The 21,112-nt window shown below is 42.5% G+C and overlaps 1 protein-coding gene across 1 annotated transcript; it reads left to right on the top strand.

Moving 5' to 3' along the window:
* Positions 1-2,075: 2,075 nt before the first annotated feature.
* Positions 2,076-20,570, top strand: LOC308134146 (alpha-1,3-mannosyl-glycoprotein 4-beta-N-acetylglucosaminyltransferase B; the record flags this gene model as incomplete). Its single annotated transcript, XM_080501776.1, has 15 exons — positions 2,076-2,169; positions 4,537-4,704; positions 5,855-5,965; positions 7,389-7,522; positions 8,301-8,347; positions 10,781-10,894; positions 11,070-11,145; positions 12,133-12,247; positions 12,336-12,466; positions 13,040-13,147; positions 15,289-15,482; positions 17,536-17,623; positions 18,817-18,880; positions 19,407-19,519; positions 20,476-20,570. 15 exons carry the CDS (start codon positions 2,076-2,078, stop codon positions 20,491-20,493), a joined length of 1,575 nt encoding a protein of 524 aa, XP_080357902.1. The 3' UTR covers positions 20,494-20,570.
* Between the last annotated feature and the right edge of the window lie 542 nt (positions 20,571-21,112).

Below are 21,112 nucleotides of genomic sequence, written 5' to 3'. Positions count from 1 at the left end.
ATGTGATGAGGGGCACTGATTGTCACACAAAGATACTGTTAATGCTGATACGTGTTTAGTCGACACCACTTCATCTAAAAGCAAACAAACAGCTGAGATAAGAAACACAGAAAGGTGGAAATGTGAAAGTCTGTCCAGACGTTGTAAAATTAAATTGAACTACATTTTAATGCTTTTTAAAGATCTCGTGTACTGTCAGGTACTTCCTCCTCTTTCCAAGATGGGCATGTGTGGGAGGAGTCAGTCCAACTCACACAGACACAGCAGATTCTGTATGCAGCTCCTATGATCCAATATTCAAATGGAGGAAAATCAAGGACAAGATGGATTTGGGGCAATAAACTTTCAATTCAATGTTTTTGGACCAACAAGACCATGTGAAGTGGTTGAAAAGATGTATTATATTACTTCTTTAACCGTGGAACCCAAACTTTCTGAAGCAGTTTTCACTAAACCCTTTGAGAAATCTACCCACACGAAGGATCTAGCGAAACAGTTTAGGTTATTATGATCTGGATTGAGTTAAATGATTTAAGAATAAATATCCCAGGGTAGTTTAAATGAGTCCAGGTCTGTTTGTGGAATAACTACAAATGTCTGTGAAGCACTTTTCGCATTGTTGTTGTTTTTCCATCTGTATATAAATAATATATGATGGAAAGATTCTCGGTTTCTTAATATATCCAGGTGGAGTTTACAGAGTCTTGGTTATATCTAAAAAATAACATTAAAAATAATCAGGTGTATTTTAAAGTGTCTAATTTAAGTTTAAAGTCTGATTCATTTTATAGAATTCAAATCATTAGAATAAACACAGGTCTAGGTTTAAGGACCTGTTTAATTAATGGATTTTTCCATCACTTTTTTCTTCATTGAGAAGATGTTAAATATTTTAAATAATCTACGTCACATGAGATGAAAGGAGTTGAGCTCTGTCTTGTTGGTAGAATGTTTTCTTCCTTTCATGAGAAACCATTTTGTTTTCCCAGTCCAGTAATATTCAACATAAATAGTGTAATAGACATAAATGATCAATACTCTCTGTAATAAATGTTTTCAAACACGTATCTTCTTGTGAACATTACAACTTTAAACTTCTATCTTCTCTATTTTTATGAGATCTTTCTTGATTTCCAGTGTTTTTTTAAAAACATAATTTCTTGAATAATTTCAATATAAGAAATATTCAGAAGAATCATATTGTGACATTCTTCAGACACAGTGTGCGTGTGTGTGCGTGTGTGCGTGTCAGATTTGACCGGAAGTCAACATGAGGATTTAACTCCATACGTCATCAAACATGAATATGTTGTTTATGGAATATGTTTGTGTATATTGGTTTAAAACGTTTATGTCGTATAAATTCAGGGCAACAAAATTGTCCCGGAAAGGTGAGAGCGAATAAACGAAAGAAAAAAAAATAGAAGTGGAGATGCCGGGGATTGAACCCGGGGCCTCATACATGCAAAGCATGCGCTCTACCACTGAGCTACATCCCCAGACGAACGGTCACTGACACATAACTATATATAAATTGTCAGTGGACTCGTTCATTTTACATTAGATTTGGCTGGTTTTGTTCGAAAAATCGTTACTTTATTTAATGTTAGAAAATAATACAATTCATACAGCATCAAACTTTTTTTTTGAAAGTCGGACAAGTACAAATTTGCAAGTGTGGGTTGATCAGAGAACCTAAACTGAGCCTGAAAATAATCAATTTCGATTTAATAAATTTTCTGCTATATTGAACAATGAATTTTCAGTCAAAGCGGCAGCTGCATTTCCCTCCTCCACCAGCAGGTGGAGCCCCTCCCCTCTTCCTGCTCCATGTTGCCTCACCTGAGGTCCACGCGCGGAACTAATTGAAAGATCACGCTCTCTTTTCCTTCTATGGTTTTGTTTTTTTTATTATTATTATTATTATGTCACAGCCGCCGGCAGCCAATGAGCGTCCACGTGCGTTCCGACTCACCTGAGCCGCGCACCGCGCGCACAGACACCTGCCGTCCTCCGGCTCCGGGCAGGTCTGCCGGTACTGTGCGGGACTCTGCGTGATTGTGCGCGGACATGAGATGAGGCTGCACCCCGTCAGGTGCGGAGTATTGCTGTTGGCTCTCTGCTGCTTCCTCTCGATCACCTGGATCACGTCACTGCAGGAGGATGGAGGTGAGCGGCGCGTGCACCCGCTTTTACTTCTTCTTCAAATGGTTTCCGCGCTCATGAAGGAGAAGAACGTGTTCAACTTGTTCAACAAAATTACACCCGGAAGGGGCAACTGTGACTCAGGAGGGTAACTGACTGAGGTTGAATGAGTGGTAACTTGGGGGTGACTTCTGGATAAGTTTAGGGGTAACTGTGACTGTGATGGGTAACTTGGGTGTAACTTCTGGATAAGTTAGGGGTAAATGTGACTGTGATGGATAACTTGGGGGTGACTTGACGCTGCTCCTCTTGGCAGTGATCCCCAGCGGCTGCATCTAATTAGTGTTGCGGTGGATTTCAGGCGAGTCGGTCAGAAAGTGTCCAGCTGAATTATTGATCAGTGACTCCGAACCTGACGGCTGATTATTAGAGGAGCAGCGAACTGACAAGCTTTTCTACAATCGCTTTTAACATCTCCTCTGCAGTGGGACAGTCGACATAATTCTTTATATGTATGCTGCTATTCAACAAATATTCTTGATGTTCAGGAAACTCGCATTGCGGAGGAAAGTGAACGAGCTGGCCGCAAAATGTCATCCTAAGTGTTGAATGAAAACCGATGAGCTCAAATGTGGAGATCAAAGTTGAAATCTGACTGTGGAGTGAAATAACTGAAAGTGCAGATAACGTTAGTGGAGCATCAGGTGAAATAATGTGGACCGTTGAGAATCAATGAAAAACTCAAAATGTAAACAAAATATTGAGATTTAAATGTCGGAAATGTTAATTTTGCGTTAAAGTTTTCATGAAGTTGGAATGAAGAGAAAATGATCCGATGAGATGTGAAATGTTCACACTAAAAACTAATCAAGATCAAAATAAAGCTGGTGAGAATGATTAGAAATTAAGAGCATAAATGTAATGTAGAATTCAGATTTTACCCCTTACACATGAAGTAATCTCTGAATATCTCGCCAGGTTAAAGCACTTTATCAACCGTTACTTGTGATCTCATTGAAAGACTTTGATGAAAGTTCTTGAATTTTGTATTTTAAATCACTTTAAAGCCTTTTTATGAAATTGTGAGCCATTTTTAATCTTTTTGTTCTCATTTCTTAACAATGAAAAGACTTATCCTGGTGTTGTTTTTCAATGTGTGACTTTTCCACCTTTAAGTATTTGAGTTTGTTGATTTCTGATTAGTTCCTTTCTCGGTGGAACCTGTGAAGATAAATCTTCAGAGGTTGATTTTGTTTGTTTGTTTGTTTGTCAGGTTTCATGTCCTTGACTTTCAGCCCCAGGCTGTTTTTACACACTGCCTGCAAATGTCAGCTTCTTTACACACACACACACACACACTCTTCACATTTGTGTTTTTTTGCATGGGCTGTTGTCCTGACATGTTTCCTGAAAGTAAAAGTTCCCCAGCGTAACGGATCGGGTAACAACCAGGAAGCAAGGACTCTAAATGTATATAAAATATACCTCAAATATATTTTCCACTTATTTCTTAAGTGTGGTGTGATAGATCTAATTGAGATGAGATGATGATTTTAAAATGACGGAAGTTGAATTATTTTCACTCTGGTTCTGAAAGATGTGAAAGTTTAGTGTGTTGAAAATACTTAAAACTAAAAAAAAGTAAAAAAAAACATGTTTAGAAAGTTTAATAAAACATAATCCACTGAGAGGACATGTAATGTGGAACTTACACGCAAGAAAACTAGTTATATTCGAAAATAAAAACATCTTTCTGTGGAAAACTATAATTGTAACTCTACTATATAATATAACTGCACTGCAAAATATATAGTGAAGTGTTCACATTTCTACACCTGAATGTAATGATAATCAAACAAAGTGTAGCAGGTACATGACCTCATACAGTAAAAGGGGCCATTGATCTGACTTTAACTTTCAAAATAAAGGAAGTGTGTGTATCCGCGCTTCACTTCTGATGCTCTGAATACATTTCTCATGACTTTAAAGGACGTCCTGCTCAGAGAGATGATACAAAAGTGTGAAGGTGGTGGGAAGTGAGTGAGTTCAGTAACGTTGACTACTCTGGCGGGTGTACAGAGATCACTGCAGGTGCTAATGCTCGTGTTAATGCTCACTTCTGCTATGGAAGACGGGAGCAGGTGTGGTTGCACATGACGGCTGACTCACTTCAGAGATGACGGACATGTGGTGCTGAAGTCCTCCAGCTGCCATGTCCAGGTAAACGAATGTAAGGGTGATGGACGACTGACGCTGCTTTCAAAGGTCACGAAATAACTGAGTTTAAACATCAGAGGGAGGGTCTGACAGTGAAAGAGCTTTGAGAGAGTCTGAGAGCACACCACGATGTCAGAGTTGATACCCCCCCCCCCCCACCCCCCATGTGTCCAGGTCCTCAGAGTGTCTCGGAGCTGCAGACTCTGCACAAGCGCCTGCTGGTGGCCGAGGAGCTGGGGGTCCAGGTCAACCGGGACCTCAGCAGCATCCTGGAACAGATGAAGGACTCCTCTTCCTCCTCTTTTTCTTCCTCCAATAGCTCGCACCCCGGCGTCCCCTCAGGCACGTATGGAATTATTTTTCCCCTGGAAAACAAATATTACTGGATGGAAAACGGCCATCTTTTTGCACGTAATGAACTTCAATATATAACAAAAAAGGGAAGCGTTGCATCTAACAGCAGTTATACATGCACAAGTGGAAGTGAGTAACAATATAATTTACTAAAAAAAACTTCAGCTCATCATAGTTTTCTTCTTGTTGTAAAGGTCACGGGTTCCGTTTACTTGCATGAAAACACACACTCACTGGCCAGTTTATTAGGTTCAATTACTAATCAAAATACTTGAAAGCTGAGTCATGTCAGCAGCTCGGTGCGTTTGGAAGTGAGCACCGCGATGAAGGCCGATCTTTGAACCTCCATGGTTGAGAAGCGGGAGCTCTCCAAGTGAGCAGCTGGAACCAAGAGAGTTCAGAAGTCAGTGGACGGGCTGGTTGGAGGAACATCCTGCCTGGTAGCAACAGTCCAGCTGCTGCTGAAGGAGTCTTTTTATTTATTGTCAACTGATCAGCTTGAAACTCCACAGCCTACCTGAGTTGATCTCTTCAGATGGAGACGTCCAGCTAAACTTAAGAGCCTCCCATTTTAAGCTGGTTTCTGGAACATGATGAGAAGTTCTCTGGACTCCCAAAGACCCCCCCACAGTCACGGATCTCAGTCCAACGTTGAGAAATGGAGGAACAGGAGATTGACATCATGGATGTTCAGACCGCAGACCTGCAGCTCGTGTGGGAAGTTATGGACCAGAAACTCTCGAGGATCTTTTGCAGAGCCTTGTTGGACCTTTGTCGCCAAGAATTATAACGCCTGTGGTAGTTGACCAATCAGATGGTGCGTTAAATATTTCACAGAAAATGGTGCCAACAAACTGGAAGTCAGAAGTTCAAACCATAAAAACCAACACGGACCGGGTGTGTCTGGTTAGAATTGCTTCAAAGTACGTAAATGAAAAACGGATTCATATGGAATCAAAAACGCCAAAGATGTAAGAGATTGACATTGAATGACTGTATGAATTATTTGATGTCTGGATTGAGGTCCATATCTGAGGATCCCCTTCAGGCTCCTTCAGTGTGGTTTACTTCCATATTTGTTTTGCGTATTTAGAAAAACACTCGCTTCTGCTACATGTAACTGTTTTGGTCCGTGCAGGAAAGCAGAAAACCTTCATCCAGTCCAACATTCACCTGTACATGCCACACCTCCGGGAGCATCCGGGCAGCCTGGTGCCCAACGTGGTGCTGGGACAGGGACGCCGCGGAGGTACGGAGACAAACGCCCTCAGCTTCACTTTCAAAGCCCTCTCCTGCTTTGAAGACGGATGAAACTGCAATCTTGATGATGTGTTTTAATGTGTTACAAAGTACAACTCATAGTCTAAAGCTACAGGTCTTGATGCTCAATTTAGATTTTTCTAAACACTGCCTCTATGTGCAGAAGACGCTGTTGACTTGGTCAGCATGGTCGCCAGATGTGACTCACCGTTTACAGCCCGAACAACAGCAAATATAATCGCACACCTACATAAAAAAATAAAAATAAAAAAAACCAGCCTCTGCAGGGGTCATGTTCAAACCGTAAAGCTGTGATATGTGCAATAAAGAACACACTATGTGCTCCACAAATGCACAGTTAAAAGGTAAGAGAATTTGGCTCCCCAACTGAAGGATCATCGCCTTATCTGGCAACACAGGCCAGCGTGTTGATCAATTTCCAAGTGGTTGTTAAATTAGAGCCAAAAGAAAATACAGACACTTGCACCGGCGTTTGTCCATGACGTCAGTCACATGTCAATGACAAATACGTTGCATATAGAAAAATATCTGAATTGGTACCACTTATGATGGAGGTCTGATGTGGAAAACAATCCAAACTGGAGCTTTCACACGGCCACAAAGCAGGTCAGATGTGCATCATATCGCTGTAGTGTGAACGAGACCTGACGGTTTCATTTGACAGGTTTATTTCAAAGAAAACATTCTAAAATGTCAATGTTCTCTTCCCTTTAACTGTCGTGTGGGCACATTTATGTATCAAGAAAAGGTTGGCACAGGTACACACCGTGCAGAATGAAGTTATTTGAACCTATTATGTGGCAACAAAACCCGTTCCAGTGTGACCACTCCTCTATTTGTGTAAGTGGAAAAAGTGGACAAGAAGATCTCAGATCCTGACCAACTGTTTTCATGCCAACGGTTCCTCCTGATCATGTCGCATTCTTTTTTTCAGTTCTGTTTATGTAGACTGTTACAGGTACAACAGAACATTCATGAGATGTTTACAGAGTAAGCAAACAACTTAATGACTGTGAAGAGGAGCCAGCAGAACCAGACTTGGGTGTGGAGACTCTGTTTCTGCTGGACGATTCGAAAAAAAAAACCTGAAAGTGTTCTAGGTAGGCCTGAAGCAGCTCCAACTGTCTACTTTATCAACCACATGTGTTTATCAGAAGGAGAAGCCAAAGTCCTCCGACCTGCTTTGTCCTGAACACGCCTCGTTTCAGAAGTAGCATTAATGTGGCTCCACCGGTGTGAGTACATCAAAGTATGGCCCAATCACAGGATAGACGGTCCTCACCTCAGATTAACTGTGGTAGCATCTGTGCTCATCACTTCATGTGTGAGCCAGCCGCAGCCGCCGTTCTATGCTGATAACGTAACCAAGGTGTGCGTGTGTGCGTCCTCAGTGTCCATAGTGCTGGGAGTTCCCACAGTGAAGCGGGCGAAGGAGAGCTACCTGGTGAACACCCTGGGCTCTCTGCTGTACGGTCTGACTGCTCCACAACGCAGAGATGTGCTCATCATCGTGTTCGTGGCAGAGGTGACTGACGCACGCCGTGCACCAATAAATGCGTTGGCGTTCAACCTCGTGGACATTTCCTCACCGACTTCACCCATCGGGAGGCGGCCATATAGCGCCGCGTTCAGGCGGGGACCGGAGTGCCGGAGGAAAACGCGCGCGGGAAGATCGTGCAAACTCCACAACAGAAAGGCCCCGGGCTGTGTGTGAGCCCATGACCGCCTTGCTATGAGGCAAGAGCGCTAACCACTGCCGCACCGTGCGGCCACACGCCTATGCAAATGACGGAATGCTCTCCAGCAGACTCACCTGACCTTGAGGCTCCTTTTGAACATTATGAACTGCCTTTTTTTTTTTTTCTCCTATAGTGCTGATGGTAGAATACCTGGGGTGTGTGTGGAGTCATAGATATACCGAGTAGCAGACCTAGCTTGTTTCACGCCCTGGACGTGGCACGCCGGCGCATTGGCGCCTATCAGCGAGGAACAATATTGATGTTCCGCCACCGGTTCATGCCATTACTTGTACAGCATGATTACAGGTCACGACTGTCCGTGACGCCTCGGCCCTGACTCGTATAATTCCCGTCACAATGGCGCTCTGTGGTCCGGAATTGAGATTCCTGACTTGACTTAGACACACCTTAATTTGAAAGCGTGAGCTGGTTATTTGTTCTCCATTCATGCATGTGGAAAAACAAACTCGTCAAGCACGATGCCCCTCGTACATTGTCTTGTTTGTTGTTGTGCAACAACTGTCCACCAGCTCATGTTGACAAACTGTGTCTCTCGCCATGCAGACGGACGCGGACTACGTGGGCGTCGTCGCAGACTCCATCAGGACGAAGTGAGTGGCCGCCCGCCGCCTCCGGCAGGGACTTTCACTCTTACGTCGCTGCTGTTTTCTCATGTTTCCAACCCCTTTCTTTCCGACTCAAGGGGCCTACACACGGACCCGTCGGGTTTAAGTTACTTTGTTGCAGCAGGTTCATGTCACATGTGACCACATAACTTTGCAAACTTTAACAAACCTGGTTGCTAGAGAAACAGGAATCCAATCATTGTGGTTTTTCGGCGGAAAACCACACTCCTTCCTCTGAGCCTCCTCTGTCACGCCTGAACACGGTTTGAATCTCTCGTCATGAAACCATAACGTCTGCGTCACTGCTCTTCTTGGCGGTGAGGCATTAATGTCTTCAGGGTACTGTTTGGATTGTCTCGTTTATAAAACCAGATCAAACAGGAGGCCGTGCGTTCACATCAAAGGGTTTAAAATGGCTGCATATGACCAACAACAAAGACCATTTAAACAATGAAGAGCTGGCGTGTTTATATTCAGTGTAAATATGATCTTTACACACACCCATCATCCAGACAGAAAGCAGAAGCGCTGCACCTGCTCCTTCCTGATTTCATGCTACATTCTTTATCCTAACACATCTGAATTTGTGCTTTTCTTTTCATTCAAGGAAGAGTTGCTATTCAATGTAAATCAACTCAATGAAGCAGCAGTTTCTCTTTTAAAATGTATATGTTAAAGCGTGGTGAAGTACCTCATCTCTGTTTGACAGAAACTGCAGTGGTTCATCAGAAAACAATGCAGGGAGTGTTGAAAGAGCTTTTGGTATTTCCAGGCCATCCGTTTGTCTAACCGAGAGATCACATTGACCCGGTGTGGCTCGGTCCTGCTCCTGGAGAACAGTTAGTGCAAAGGCATGGGCCTCAGGTGATACTTTAGGACAGTGACTGCGTGATTCTCCCTGCTTCTCTTATGTGGGTCAGATGTACGTTTCTTGTCTGCGAGTAGGTAATTCTAGTTCCCAAGGGCCCTGATTTACTGAGGATCTGCTTCTCCTTTTAGTTACCATGCCCCAGAATTCTCTGGAGTCTTTCACCTTGGCTTCCTTTCTCTGTTACGCAACAGAAAGTCTCAAGTTTTCACTCTGAAGGAACGGTTCAAGATCTCCTTCTCCCCAAAAGTTTGTCATTGAAACGAGCTGAGGCCCCGTTCACACCGCAACGTTTTCAAGTGAAAACGGTCGACTGTCGTTGTGTTTTGGATGTCTGTTTACACGACAACAGTGCTCTCAGTGGCTGACAAAGCAACTTTTGTGAAAGCGGCTCCCAAAGTGGAAAACGCTGAATCTGCCTCTGTGGTAACGGGGAAAACGCAGCTTTTCTCAAACGCTTCGACTGGTCCTGTGCACCACAGCCGGAGTGAGCAGTTGTTCTGCACATGCTCAGTACATGGACAATAACAAGGTTTCCTCCAGTGTCATGACTTCCAGTCCATCTTCTCCTGGACTCGGTGGTTTAATGGTTGACACTCACTGTAATAACAATCCAAACCTATAGTCTGACCGTACGAATGTCTGTGTTCTCCCATTGCTAATGTTTATAGTGTTTTCAAAATGCTGCCAGATAAACGTGAAACTTTTCTGAAATGAAACATAAAAACAATACTTTATCATGTAAAGAGGCCCTAAAAGATATTTATGACTGATGCTGCAGAACGGCATCGTCCGCATTTAGATTTGGTTGCGTTTGCTCCTTTGTGTAAATATTAGCTGGATTTTTTTTTTTTTTTTGCTTTGTGGACTACTTCAAACATTTTTGTGGCTTTTGGGGGTTTTGTGGCATTTTTGTTTTGTGTTTTGTTACTTTTATTTCTTGAGATTTTGTGGATTTGTTTTTATTTTATCTTTGTTTATCTCGTGGGGTTTTTTTTGCGTATTTTGGAATATTCTTTATTTTGTACATAGTTTTCTCTGTTTTATTTCTTTTGGCTTTGTGGATACATACATATGTACATATATCTATTTCTGGCTTTTTCAGTTTTTGTGGTTTTGTGTCATACCTTTCATGTTCACTTCATTGTGCTGATTCTTTGGGGCCGCTGTGCCACTTAATGAGTAAAATACACAAATAAGCAGGAGTGGAAGTACACAAACGCCTTTCTTGGACTCTGTTGGAAAATCTGTTTCTTTCCCCAGTGAGTGATTGATACTTTAAGACCTCTCGCATTCTCTCTCTTGTTCTCTTTTTCATTGGATCAACTTCACTTTGCATTTTTCCTATATTGATATTTGGCGTCCCAAAAAGTATTGCGTCCTCTCGTCAGAAAACCCCACACATCACGCTATTCCAGGTATCTCCACAAACATCGAACTCGCTCTACACATCCAGCATAGAAATAATATGAGCAGAGGAGCTTATGATAGATGTTTCTGTGATTGTTTCGTGTGTTTTTTAATAACCTGCTCTTCTTCTCCTTCGGCAGTTTTCCCCAGGAGGCGCAGTCTGGACTGCTGGAGGTGGTCTCCCCCTCCCAGTATTACTACCCCAACTTCTCCGCCGTCAGGGAGACCTTCGGTGACACCAAGGAGAGAGTCAAGTACGAATCCCACCCACCTTCACATCCTCCCAGTGTGGCGTTCACTTCTAACGTTCCTACACTTTGGATTTTTAAGAGACGTGATGCGTTTGCTGGCGGTTCCCATCGTCTGGTGTGTTAATCGGTTCTCATCAGAACAGACTTTGGGTGATGGCGCGTTTCTTTTGTTATACAGGTGGCGAACAAAGCAGAATCTGGACTTCAGTTTCCTCATGCTCTACGCTCAGGACAAAGGGACCTATTATGTTCAGGCAGGTGTCTGATGTCGACTAATAATCTCAGCCTGTTGTCTGTCAGGGGCCCGGCCCTCTCCAGCTTCTGGCAGCTTGTTTTTTTCCAAGGTGCTGTTATCAGTTCCTCTGACATGCAATTCGACCATGAAGCCTCAGATGCCGCTTAACCTTTCACCCCTTTTAACGTCTGTGTGAATAAACATTGTCAGTCATATAGAATACGTCACTCACAAAGAGCAAACCCACTGAGGCCCTGTACACACGAGTGGTGGGGGTGACCTCATCGTTTTCCTGAATGCTTTCAGGGAAGGACATTCAACAAGATTTTGTGGCAATATTACAATTTCTAGTATAGTGGTAGTACTCTATAGCATCGTTTTACATGAATCCAGAGAGAAATTTGTCAAATTTTAAGACTTGGTGAGCTTTAAATGGCAAAATGTGTGCAAATCAAATGTCTAAATGACACAGGGGGGTATTGATGTATTGAAATATCCTGAGGTAACGCTATTCCAATAAATTCCCAATAAAATACATATCATGTCCTTGTATATAGTTATATTATGTACATGATATGTATTCTGTGCTCTTAAGTAGCTTCCACCTATTTGTATCCATTCTGTCAATTTAGTCATTGTGTGAAATATGTTACAGGCTTAAATGGTATTTTGAAGGACTTAAAGTCACAGAATGCCACATGTATGTTGTGTAACTTGCAAAAATCTAGAATTTGATTATTTAAAGCTTTATAATCTATTAAAGCCAGGTTACAAAAGGTTTTTGACACATCTCATTCAGTTCTACTATTCAATGGCTGCTAAACATTTCCCCACCTGTCTTGTCTCGTGAGTTTTGATGAAATGTGGTGTCTTGATCTCTCGCATTTTGCACATTGTCTCAGACAATTTTCTGGCATTGGCATCGTCCATGTGAGCTCATCGTTGTTTGAAACATCTGGGCAGACATGCAATGTGATTTGATGGCTGTTTCTTGTCCGTCTCCCAGTTGGAAGACGACGTCCTGGCGAAGGCCAACTACTACACCAGCATGAAGACTTACGTGGGCCAGGAGGAGTCCAAGCAGTGGCTCTTCCTGGAGTTCTCCCTGCTCGGGTTTATAGGTGTGCACGTGACGCAGTAAACACCCTCATGAAGACGAGTGCCTCCCTGTAGCCCAGATAACAACCTCGCTCTGTTGTGGCTTTCCAGGCAAGATGTTTCGCACACGTGACCTCCCCATGATCGCAGAGTTCTTCCTCATGTTCCACAGAGACAAGCCCATCGACTGGCTGCTGGATCACATCCTGTGGGTCAAAGTCTGCAACCCAGAGAAAGACGCAGTAAGTCCAAGGTGGAAGGAGAGGCGTAGAAACACCTGGACAGGAGGGCTGGGACAGAACAATATGGGAAGAGCTGAAAATGAGGACAGAACTTATAAACACGACCAACGACCAAGTCGGATTGTTATTTCAGTGACTGTCAACTGTAAAAATACCAAAGTCCAGGAGAATATGGGACTGGGAGTCGTGACATTTTTATTTTTGGTGGCTCTGAGCACCATTGTTGTGTAAACAAACACCCAAAACACTACAGATGTTTTCCCATTTCAGGATTTTTTGTTGCGTAAACCTTTGTGGCCTTTGTGATGAGACACAGGCAGCAGCCACACTGTGTCTGACTTCAACCTTGTCCCTGTGTCTGTCTTGTGGGTTTTATTTGTTTAAATTAGACAAACAAATTTTGACGACGCACTAGCAACCTCAATCACCAGACAATATTTTACACAAACTTTTCTTTGAATTTCCTTCACCAGATTCCAGTTTTTCAGTAGTAACTGCTTGAGATCTGTCAACATGTGGTAATAAAGCAGATGTTCTGGTTCCCCTGTCCTCATAAACTTGGACTTCTTCCAGAAAGACTGTGCGAAGCAGAAGGAGTCGATGAAGCGAAGGTTCAAACCTTCGCTCTTCCAGCACGTGGGCCTTCACTCCTCCCTGCCCGGGAAGGTGCAGCGCCTCAAGGTGAGAGCCTATGACCCCCACATCCGGCTTCACCAGGAAGTAGTGAAGAGCAGTTTTGTTTTTTGTTTTTTGGGGGGGGGGGGGGGGGGGGGGGTTTAAAGCTCTGTTAGCTTCTCATGGAAACGAGTCACTGTTGCAAATGTTTAACTGTTTTTCCAAGTACTTCAGACACGACCGGTCAGAAGTTGATTCCAAAGAAAAAGAGCATGGGATCCGTGGTATGTTGGATTCAAGAAGGAAGATGTTTAACAAACAGTGTTGTTCAAAATATGCCGCAGTCGCGTCGCCACAAAAGGCAGCAACACATACGAAATGATATCACCATTTAAAAACCCTCCACTACAAATTGGAGAGTGTCTGAAACGCCGGCGCTCATGCATTTGACTCTGGCGTCTTCCCTTTCCACATCGACAAAAATAGTCAAACCGTAAGGAGATGACGTCCGCAGCAACCCGCCACATAGCAGAAGACATGGTCCCGGTTAGCGTGGTTGAAAAGTCCGGATTCAGAAAACTCATCAACACACTTGTCACACTGGTCGCAAACATTTCGCAGAGAAAGCTCTGCCCGCGTTGTTTATTCAAGTGAGAAGAAAGGGGTGAAAAGGACAATTTCATGATTGTGCTGTTTAATAAATACAGTTTTTTAATTATCTTTTTATTGAGAACCCCCCCCTCCCCACACACAGACACACACACACACACACGAACCTGGGGTTAGGGTTAGGGTTGTATAAGTACAAGAAAGTTATAATACTGGTATGGACAGCACGGCTGTCATTTAACAGGTATGAGTAATTAAACGTAGACAAAACAAAAACAACAATATGAGGAAGAGAAAATAAGAGCTGGGGGTCATTTCAATGAAGTTCAGGAAAAAAAAGTGAGGAGGCTGTTTTGGTTGCGCATCACTTCAGGATCTCATACTAGTGGATTCATGAATTGTCAAATAAATACTGTTCTGGCAAGACTCGCTTTGTTGTGATTTTTCCCCCCGATTACATCTAACCTAAGTATTAGCATATATTAATGTAGTATGAACATGAATGTTTCAGTGCAGACGTAGAATCCTCATACTAGCGTGATTGCATGCATCTAAAGTGCTGATTTCAGGCTCAGGCAAAGCGTCGAGAGATATATCATGATATGGCCTCAGAATATCCACATATTGATAAAAGGCCATATCAACCAGCCCGACAACAGGCTGAAAAATCGTGTGCATTTCAAAACTCTTTCAGGGCCAAACATTCCTGAACGGCAGAAAGTGTCGGTCTTTCCTGCAGAGGAAGTCGGAAAAAGTAAAGGTGTCAGTGAGTCGAGTTTCGTTTGCCATCAAGAGACACTCAGACCGAAACTGTGACAGGAAGACATTTGACAGACCCAAAGTCACACGTTTCTGAGAGTGACAGAGTGACTGTGCTCGGCGGCTCAGAGGACAGCAGGTTCAAGCAGCGCTGATTAATGGCCGCAGCAGAGAAATCTCAGAAAGGATGCTGTTGCTTTCGCCGAGAACGTAAAATAAATATGACTGACTGAACCTGACGACTCTGATCTGATCATAAAGAGGGTTTCTCCACCTCCTCTAATCCCATCATAGACTCAATCAGGTCCAATCAAATATACATGATGCACTGTTAATCAGATTACTGATGATCCACTGCATCACAGCTATTGAGAGGGAAACTCCCTGGATCGACTTTAAACTCTGATGTCTTTCCAGTTCTTTCGTGTTCACCAGCGTCACCAAGAACACAGGATCATGTCGCTTCTGCTTCTCGCACCTGTTTCACCTCAATAATCTCCACAAGCACAAGGTCTCAAGAGTATCTGAAGAAATAGTGCAGACATGATGGTAAAAGTACTGATGTACGTGGAAGTAAAAACGTACAGATAGCTGAAATATTTGTAAGAACACTAAAGCAATTATAGACTGTCAGTGTGGACACTGCACCTTAATCATTAATAATGACACAGATCGGCTTCTCGTATAGTAAAGCTTAAAAAAAACAAAGCAAAACAAGTAATAACCTGAAAACACTTTGAATTGTGTTTAAATGTAAATGATTGGAATTCTGTTATACTGTATTTATTAATCTGGTCAGTAAAGTGTTTTTAAAGCAAAGTGTGTGTGTGTACGCACAGGATAAAGACTTTGGGAAGCAGACGCTGCACACGCCTCACAGCAACCCGGCGGCGACGCTCAGCAGCAGCCTGAAGCATTACCAGATGCACAGCCTGCAGAGGCTCTACAATGGCGACGACTTCTTCTGGGCGCTGACGCCCGTTCACGGCGACTACATCCTAATCAACTTCACCCCACCTGTACACGCCACCGGGTCAGACACACACACACACACACACACACACATGCGCGCCAAATGAAGCAAATTCAAATAATTTGTGGAGAAAATATGTGTGACCAGTTTGAAAACGCAAATTAACTTTATTTTTTTTAAATGAAATATCTGTACTGATTGGTAGTATTTTCAAAGATTACTGTGGTGTCATTCCAATCTGAGCTGTATTTGTACGTAGCATGGAGGACTCGTTCTAGTCTGAACGGCAGAATCGGCTCTCGCTAAAGGGAAATGCTCATTATTGGTACTTGTTGAGCATTTCTACTTCTGACTTTCTGCTGGACAGGCTGAAGCAGTTGGTGGCTATCTCGGGTTGTGTCTTACACTGGTTGGGCCAGTTCATGTCCAACACCGCCCCCGGGTCTTGTGGTGTCCCACAGGGTCCTGTCCTGGGTCCAATGCTGTTCTCACTTCATTTGTTGCCACTGGGTCAGATGATCAGCCGTTTTAGTGGGATGTCATATCATCTGTATGCTGGTTATTCATTCCCACATCCTATATCCCCAGATCACACGTCACTGCTGTCCTATCCTCTCTTCTCACTTCTCCTCGTTGCGTTTCTTTTCATTTGAAAATACCGGTGCTAACGTTTGAGGCCATGCGTGGTCGAACACCTTTTTATTTTGCCGACCTCTTTCACCCTTATGCCCCAAACAGAGCGCTCAGGCGTGACCAACAAGCTGCTGGCAAGTCTCACAAACCAAGTGCAGACTTTGTTTGACTTGAAGCAGCTTGATTTTATTATTGGATTGATTGTTTGTTTATTTGTTTGCTTATAGGTGTTCTGCCGCTCTGCATCTCACTATTACTACATATACTTTTACTGATTTTAGTTCTACCTTTATATTTTTTTTCTACTGATGATGTAAAGCACTTTTTCTCTGTTAAAGGTGCTATATAAATAAACTGTGTTGTTGTTAATAATAATAAATACGCTCAAATGTTATTACTATCATCATAAATACATTCTACTTCAGTGGGGCCCCTGAGTTAATTCAGGTATTATGACCACTAAGACACACAGTCTGGATCAGCATCGTGTGTGAAGTGGATTGTTTGAGGTGTGTGTGGTTATTTATTGACAGGTTTTGTTCAATGGAAAGTGTGTGTGTGTGTGTGTGTGTGTGCGCTGATCCTGAATGGTTGACATTTCAGAATAGATAACAAAACAAACATTGTATGACTCTTATAGGTTAATATTTAATCTTGAGATTATAATTGCGGGAATATACAGTAACTGACTTTATAATCCTGAATATAATCCAACATGTTGATGAGCTGTGCTGGATTCTGCAGAGATGATTTATTTCTATAAAATGATTTGAAGATTCGAAATGTAGAGAACCTTTTTATTGTCAAACCGTTTTTGTAAGGTTATTTTCCATTCAGAGAAGCTTTTATAGAGAACTCCAATTTAAAGATTTTTGGATTTTGCTTTGGCATTGGAGAGAACTATTATTTATCGAAATTTTTTTATTGTTATTTTGGTGAAGGTTCATATTTTAATCTTGGGTCCATTTTTTTATTCCAGTGTAAATCATTTTTTGTACCTTATTGTAATTTATTGTACCTATTTTTTTTTGAGAACTGTCAGAAGTTTGATATTTTTTGTAAGGTGGGTGCATTACGTTTTCAGCAAAGAAACCCTTTTTATATTTTTAAGATTACTTTCAGTTCAGAGAAGGACTTGTGAGTTGCTTAAAAGTTTTTGTTGATTGTTTAAGGTTTGTTTTTTTCAGTGTCGAGAGGTTTATTGAAAACTTGCTTCCAGTCCATGTTTGCAGGAGAGAATTTAGTCTTTTCTTGGTTATTTTTTGTGTTTCTTTCAGGGTCATGGTTCCCCAAAAGTTTACATTTAAAGGTTATTATGGCCCCTGAACTGAAATGTGTTTGACTACTTGAGTGCTTATCTACATGAAAAAGTTGCTCTGTATGTTTTGTATTTCCAAGTTTTGGCTGATCAGAGATCCTCTTTCGCTGGCGTGGACTCTTATTTTCTTGAATTTCTCCCAACTCTGGTGTCTTACTGCAGGTTTCTGTTCCGAAGTGGTAGTATCGAGACCAGCGGAGATAAATTCTACAACACGACTGTGGAAGTCCTGCCGGGCAACGTGAGTAAGGTGTGTGTAGGTGTGTGTTTCAGGTGTCGATATCTCGGGCAGGTGAAGGCGTGGAGCATGTGAGATCCTGATAGTATCAGCTGTCTCATGTTGACGAACTTTGGGCTCATTCATGAAAACAAGTACATCACTGTAATGTGGGTGATGGGAGCTGGCGGTTTCCATGGAAACGTAAACTCTAATCTGGACTTTGGTCTGGACGTATGGGTGGGTCGGTGTTGGCTCCATGTTTAACATTATAGCTGCTGGCTTCATAAATATAAAACGCGAGATGCCTCAAGGCGCCGCCGGTGACGTGCCTTCAGCGCCACCTCATGGGAAAATTATTTGGGGGGGGGGGGGGGATCTTCCAGGGGATAGAGCTTTTCCTCAGCTTTAAAAGCGAGGTGATATTTGTGTTGCTACGTGGATGAGCAAGCGAGCTACGAATGTTTTTATGGATAATCTAGCCTTGAATCTATATGTTTAGCGCGAGCGGGAGACCTCCCCAAGATGGCGGCGCTGTAGGCACGTCGGATCAACAGGCGCTGAAGGGCCGTGTGGCATCAAGTGTTTATAAGTGAAGGCCAAATGAAGCTTCAGATCTAGTTTTACAGTCTCCCTTTGTCAACAGAAACGGTGAACAGACAAGTACATTTGACACAAAAACATAAAATATTAAATATGGTTGACACTATATTTGATATCCCCTCGTATTACGAGTTGCACGAGCCCCACACACGTCTGACATTTGATGCTATGAAGGTTTACATTTTTTTTGTTGAAATCGTTGAATAAATTGGGTGTTTGCAAATTAGCTTTTTTTTTTTTTTTTGTAAACTGCTCTCCTTTTGTGTAAAAATGCATCGCATCAACTAATCAAAGAATTGTACGATAATTCAGGACTTTAGTTTAAATTAGCTAAATTTGTGCTTAAGATTTTAAATCGAGGGCTTCTTTACGTGATTCTAATGAACTTCCTCTGACTTAGATTTTGGGAGCAGGGGGGAGGAATGACGCTAACACAATAAGAGCTCAATACTGATCTCGCCATGCTCTGTGCTTTGAAGTGCTATTACTTTGCATGCCGTTGAATGAGCGATTAGATAATAACCTGAGCAGACACCATTGCCGTAAAGTCAACACGGGACATCCAGATAAAACGTGTATCTCAATGATGAGAAGCCACTCTTTTATCTGTTTCTTTCTTTCAGGCATCAGCAAAACACCAGAAGTCCTCCCACCAAAAAGAATCGGACAATGGCTTCGTCATCGTCGGTGAGCGTGTGAAATGAGCACACGGTGACGACTTTTATCGCGACACTCATCATGGAAATAATTTAGACAGGTTAACCGGAAACGCTGTCCTGTGTATCACAGCGTGACACGGTTGTGATTAGTGATGTCAAACAAGTTTTACAACATCAATATTCCCCCCCCCCCCCCAACTGAGAATAGGAAACAAAATTCCTCATTATCTGTGAATGTACCATTAAACACAATCCATAAAAATATTCAACTCTCGTCAACCTGTGTGTATGTAAATATTGTTTGTAAATAAAAAAAACCCATCCATGAATGTATAGATATTTATTTATTATTGTGGAAACGACAGATGATAAACGGTTTCGTTGCTGACAAAACAACTGGTGTTTTCTGAAACATTAAAGAATTCAAACGGTGGAGAATTTCCAGCCATTTGAGTTTTAACGGTTAGATTTTCAGTTGTGTCAAATGAAATGCAGCATCCTCAAATCTGCGTTTTAGTGTTTGGAGGCTTCAGGACTGTTGCTCTGTGTTTCAGGGCGGTTTGAGAACGGCGTGGCCGAAGGTCGGGTGGACGCGGCCCTGCGGCCCGTCTCGGCGCTGCGCCTGGTGGTTCACTCCGACTCGGACGTCTGGGCTCTGCTGAGCGAGGTCTGAACGGCGCTCCCAAGCTTTTTTTTTTTTTTTTTAATCTCTATCACACATTCAAAACGTCAACGACGTCGGTGCTGCGCTCGCTCTGATTAGTGTTTTTATCGCTGTGGCTGGTTAGTGTCTGATAACGTCTTCACTTCCTTACTTGGGTTTCAAAATCAGACTTCAATCTTTTTTCTTTTTTTAATGCGTCAGCTCGGGCAGAACGCTGATTTCGATTTACTTTAAAAGGACTCAACTCTGCTTCACTGCTCTTAAAATTCATTTTCTACTCGACTTTGCTCCTCTTTTTTTGTGTGTTTTTTTTCTTCTCTAGTTTCACTGTCTTGATTGTCTTGTATAGTTTGAGTTTTTAAAGCGGTGCCAGGGGGACTGTCTCGTAAACATGAGTCAGCCGATCTGAGAGGTGTTGTGGAAACACACTGAGGAGCAGGATCACAACACAAACGCACACCGCTCCAACAACGATCCAGACAACAAGTGTTCACACACTCTGATTGTACAAGAAGATGATGCTAATGAAAACTCAGGCTTGTTGCTGCCTGCAGGAAGAAAAGCTTCATTTCACATCTATAATAGGAGCAAATGCTGCTTGGAGTCACAACCAATAGACGCTGAAGACAAACATGGCCGTTTCCTCAGTCACTAGAGGAACCGTGGCCGACAAACACGAAAGTTTACAGCGATCAGATAAATCGGATGCTAATCTGAATTGAGTGTGAAAGGTGACTGCTCCCCACTCAGCAGAGGATCAGATTACAAAGTCGCACATGTCTAGTGTCTGTTGAAACACGCCGTCTTGAGCCGTCCAGTGGATTCCTTGTCAGAGAAACGGGTAAAACTGAATCTGCACCAAGGCCGAGGCTCCCGCTGCTTTTTCTGACTGCAGATTTCTGACAAAGAGTGACAAAAGTGTGTTGTGGTGATGAACACTGTCCTGTCTCGTCTGTCAGGTGCACGTGAAGTTGTGAAGACTGGTTCGAGGCCAGAGGCCCCCCACCTCCCCCTGCTGGACAGAGGTTGCCACTACAATGAACCATCGCTCTCAATCTGGAGTTTCATTGTATTGTATTTTGGATTTTATTTTATTTTTGTAATAAAGTAAAATATGTGCTCCGTAAAATCACTGCTTCCTTTTCTTTATTTTATGGGATACATTTTTATATTAATATCAAAATTTTGATATTAATATCAAAATGTATTGAAACTTAATGACAAACGTGTGAAACATGCGTGTCCACAGGATCCATGGACTCCCACACTCTCGTTCTATGTGAAACGCACCGTTCTTTGCGTTCAGGGAAACTCATGACTCAACGCAGGTCATGTTAAGTTACCAATGCAGCAGTCTGCCTTGAACAACTTTAAACAATCTAAAACCCAGATCCCAACTATGATTATTATGCAGAAGATGTAAAACGAAGAGGGTAAATAAACTTTTTGTGCAGCCGATTCCCAGTTTGATTTGTTGTTTATTCACCTGGCAGCCATTTCACTTTAGTTCCTCGTAGCCTGGCAGCCTCTTTCATTTACATTCAAACGTAATAATTGAAATTATATAAGTGGTTAGATGGGGAAAGTTTTTTGTAG

This window comes from Blennius ocellaris, assembly GCF_963422515.1.
Source record: "Blennius ocellaris genome assembly, chromosome: 9".
NCBI lineage: Eukaryota > Metazoa > Chordata > Actinopteri > Blenniiformes > Blenniidae > Blennius > Blennius ocellaris.
This window is presented reverse-complemented; position numbering and strand designations above follow the sequence as displayed.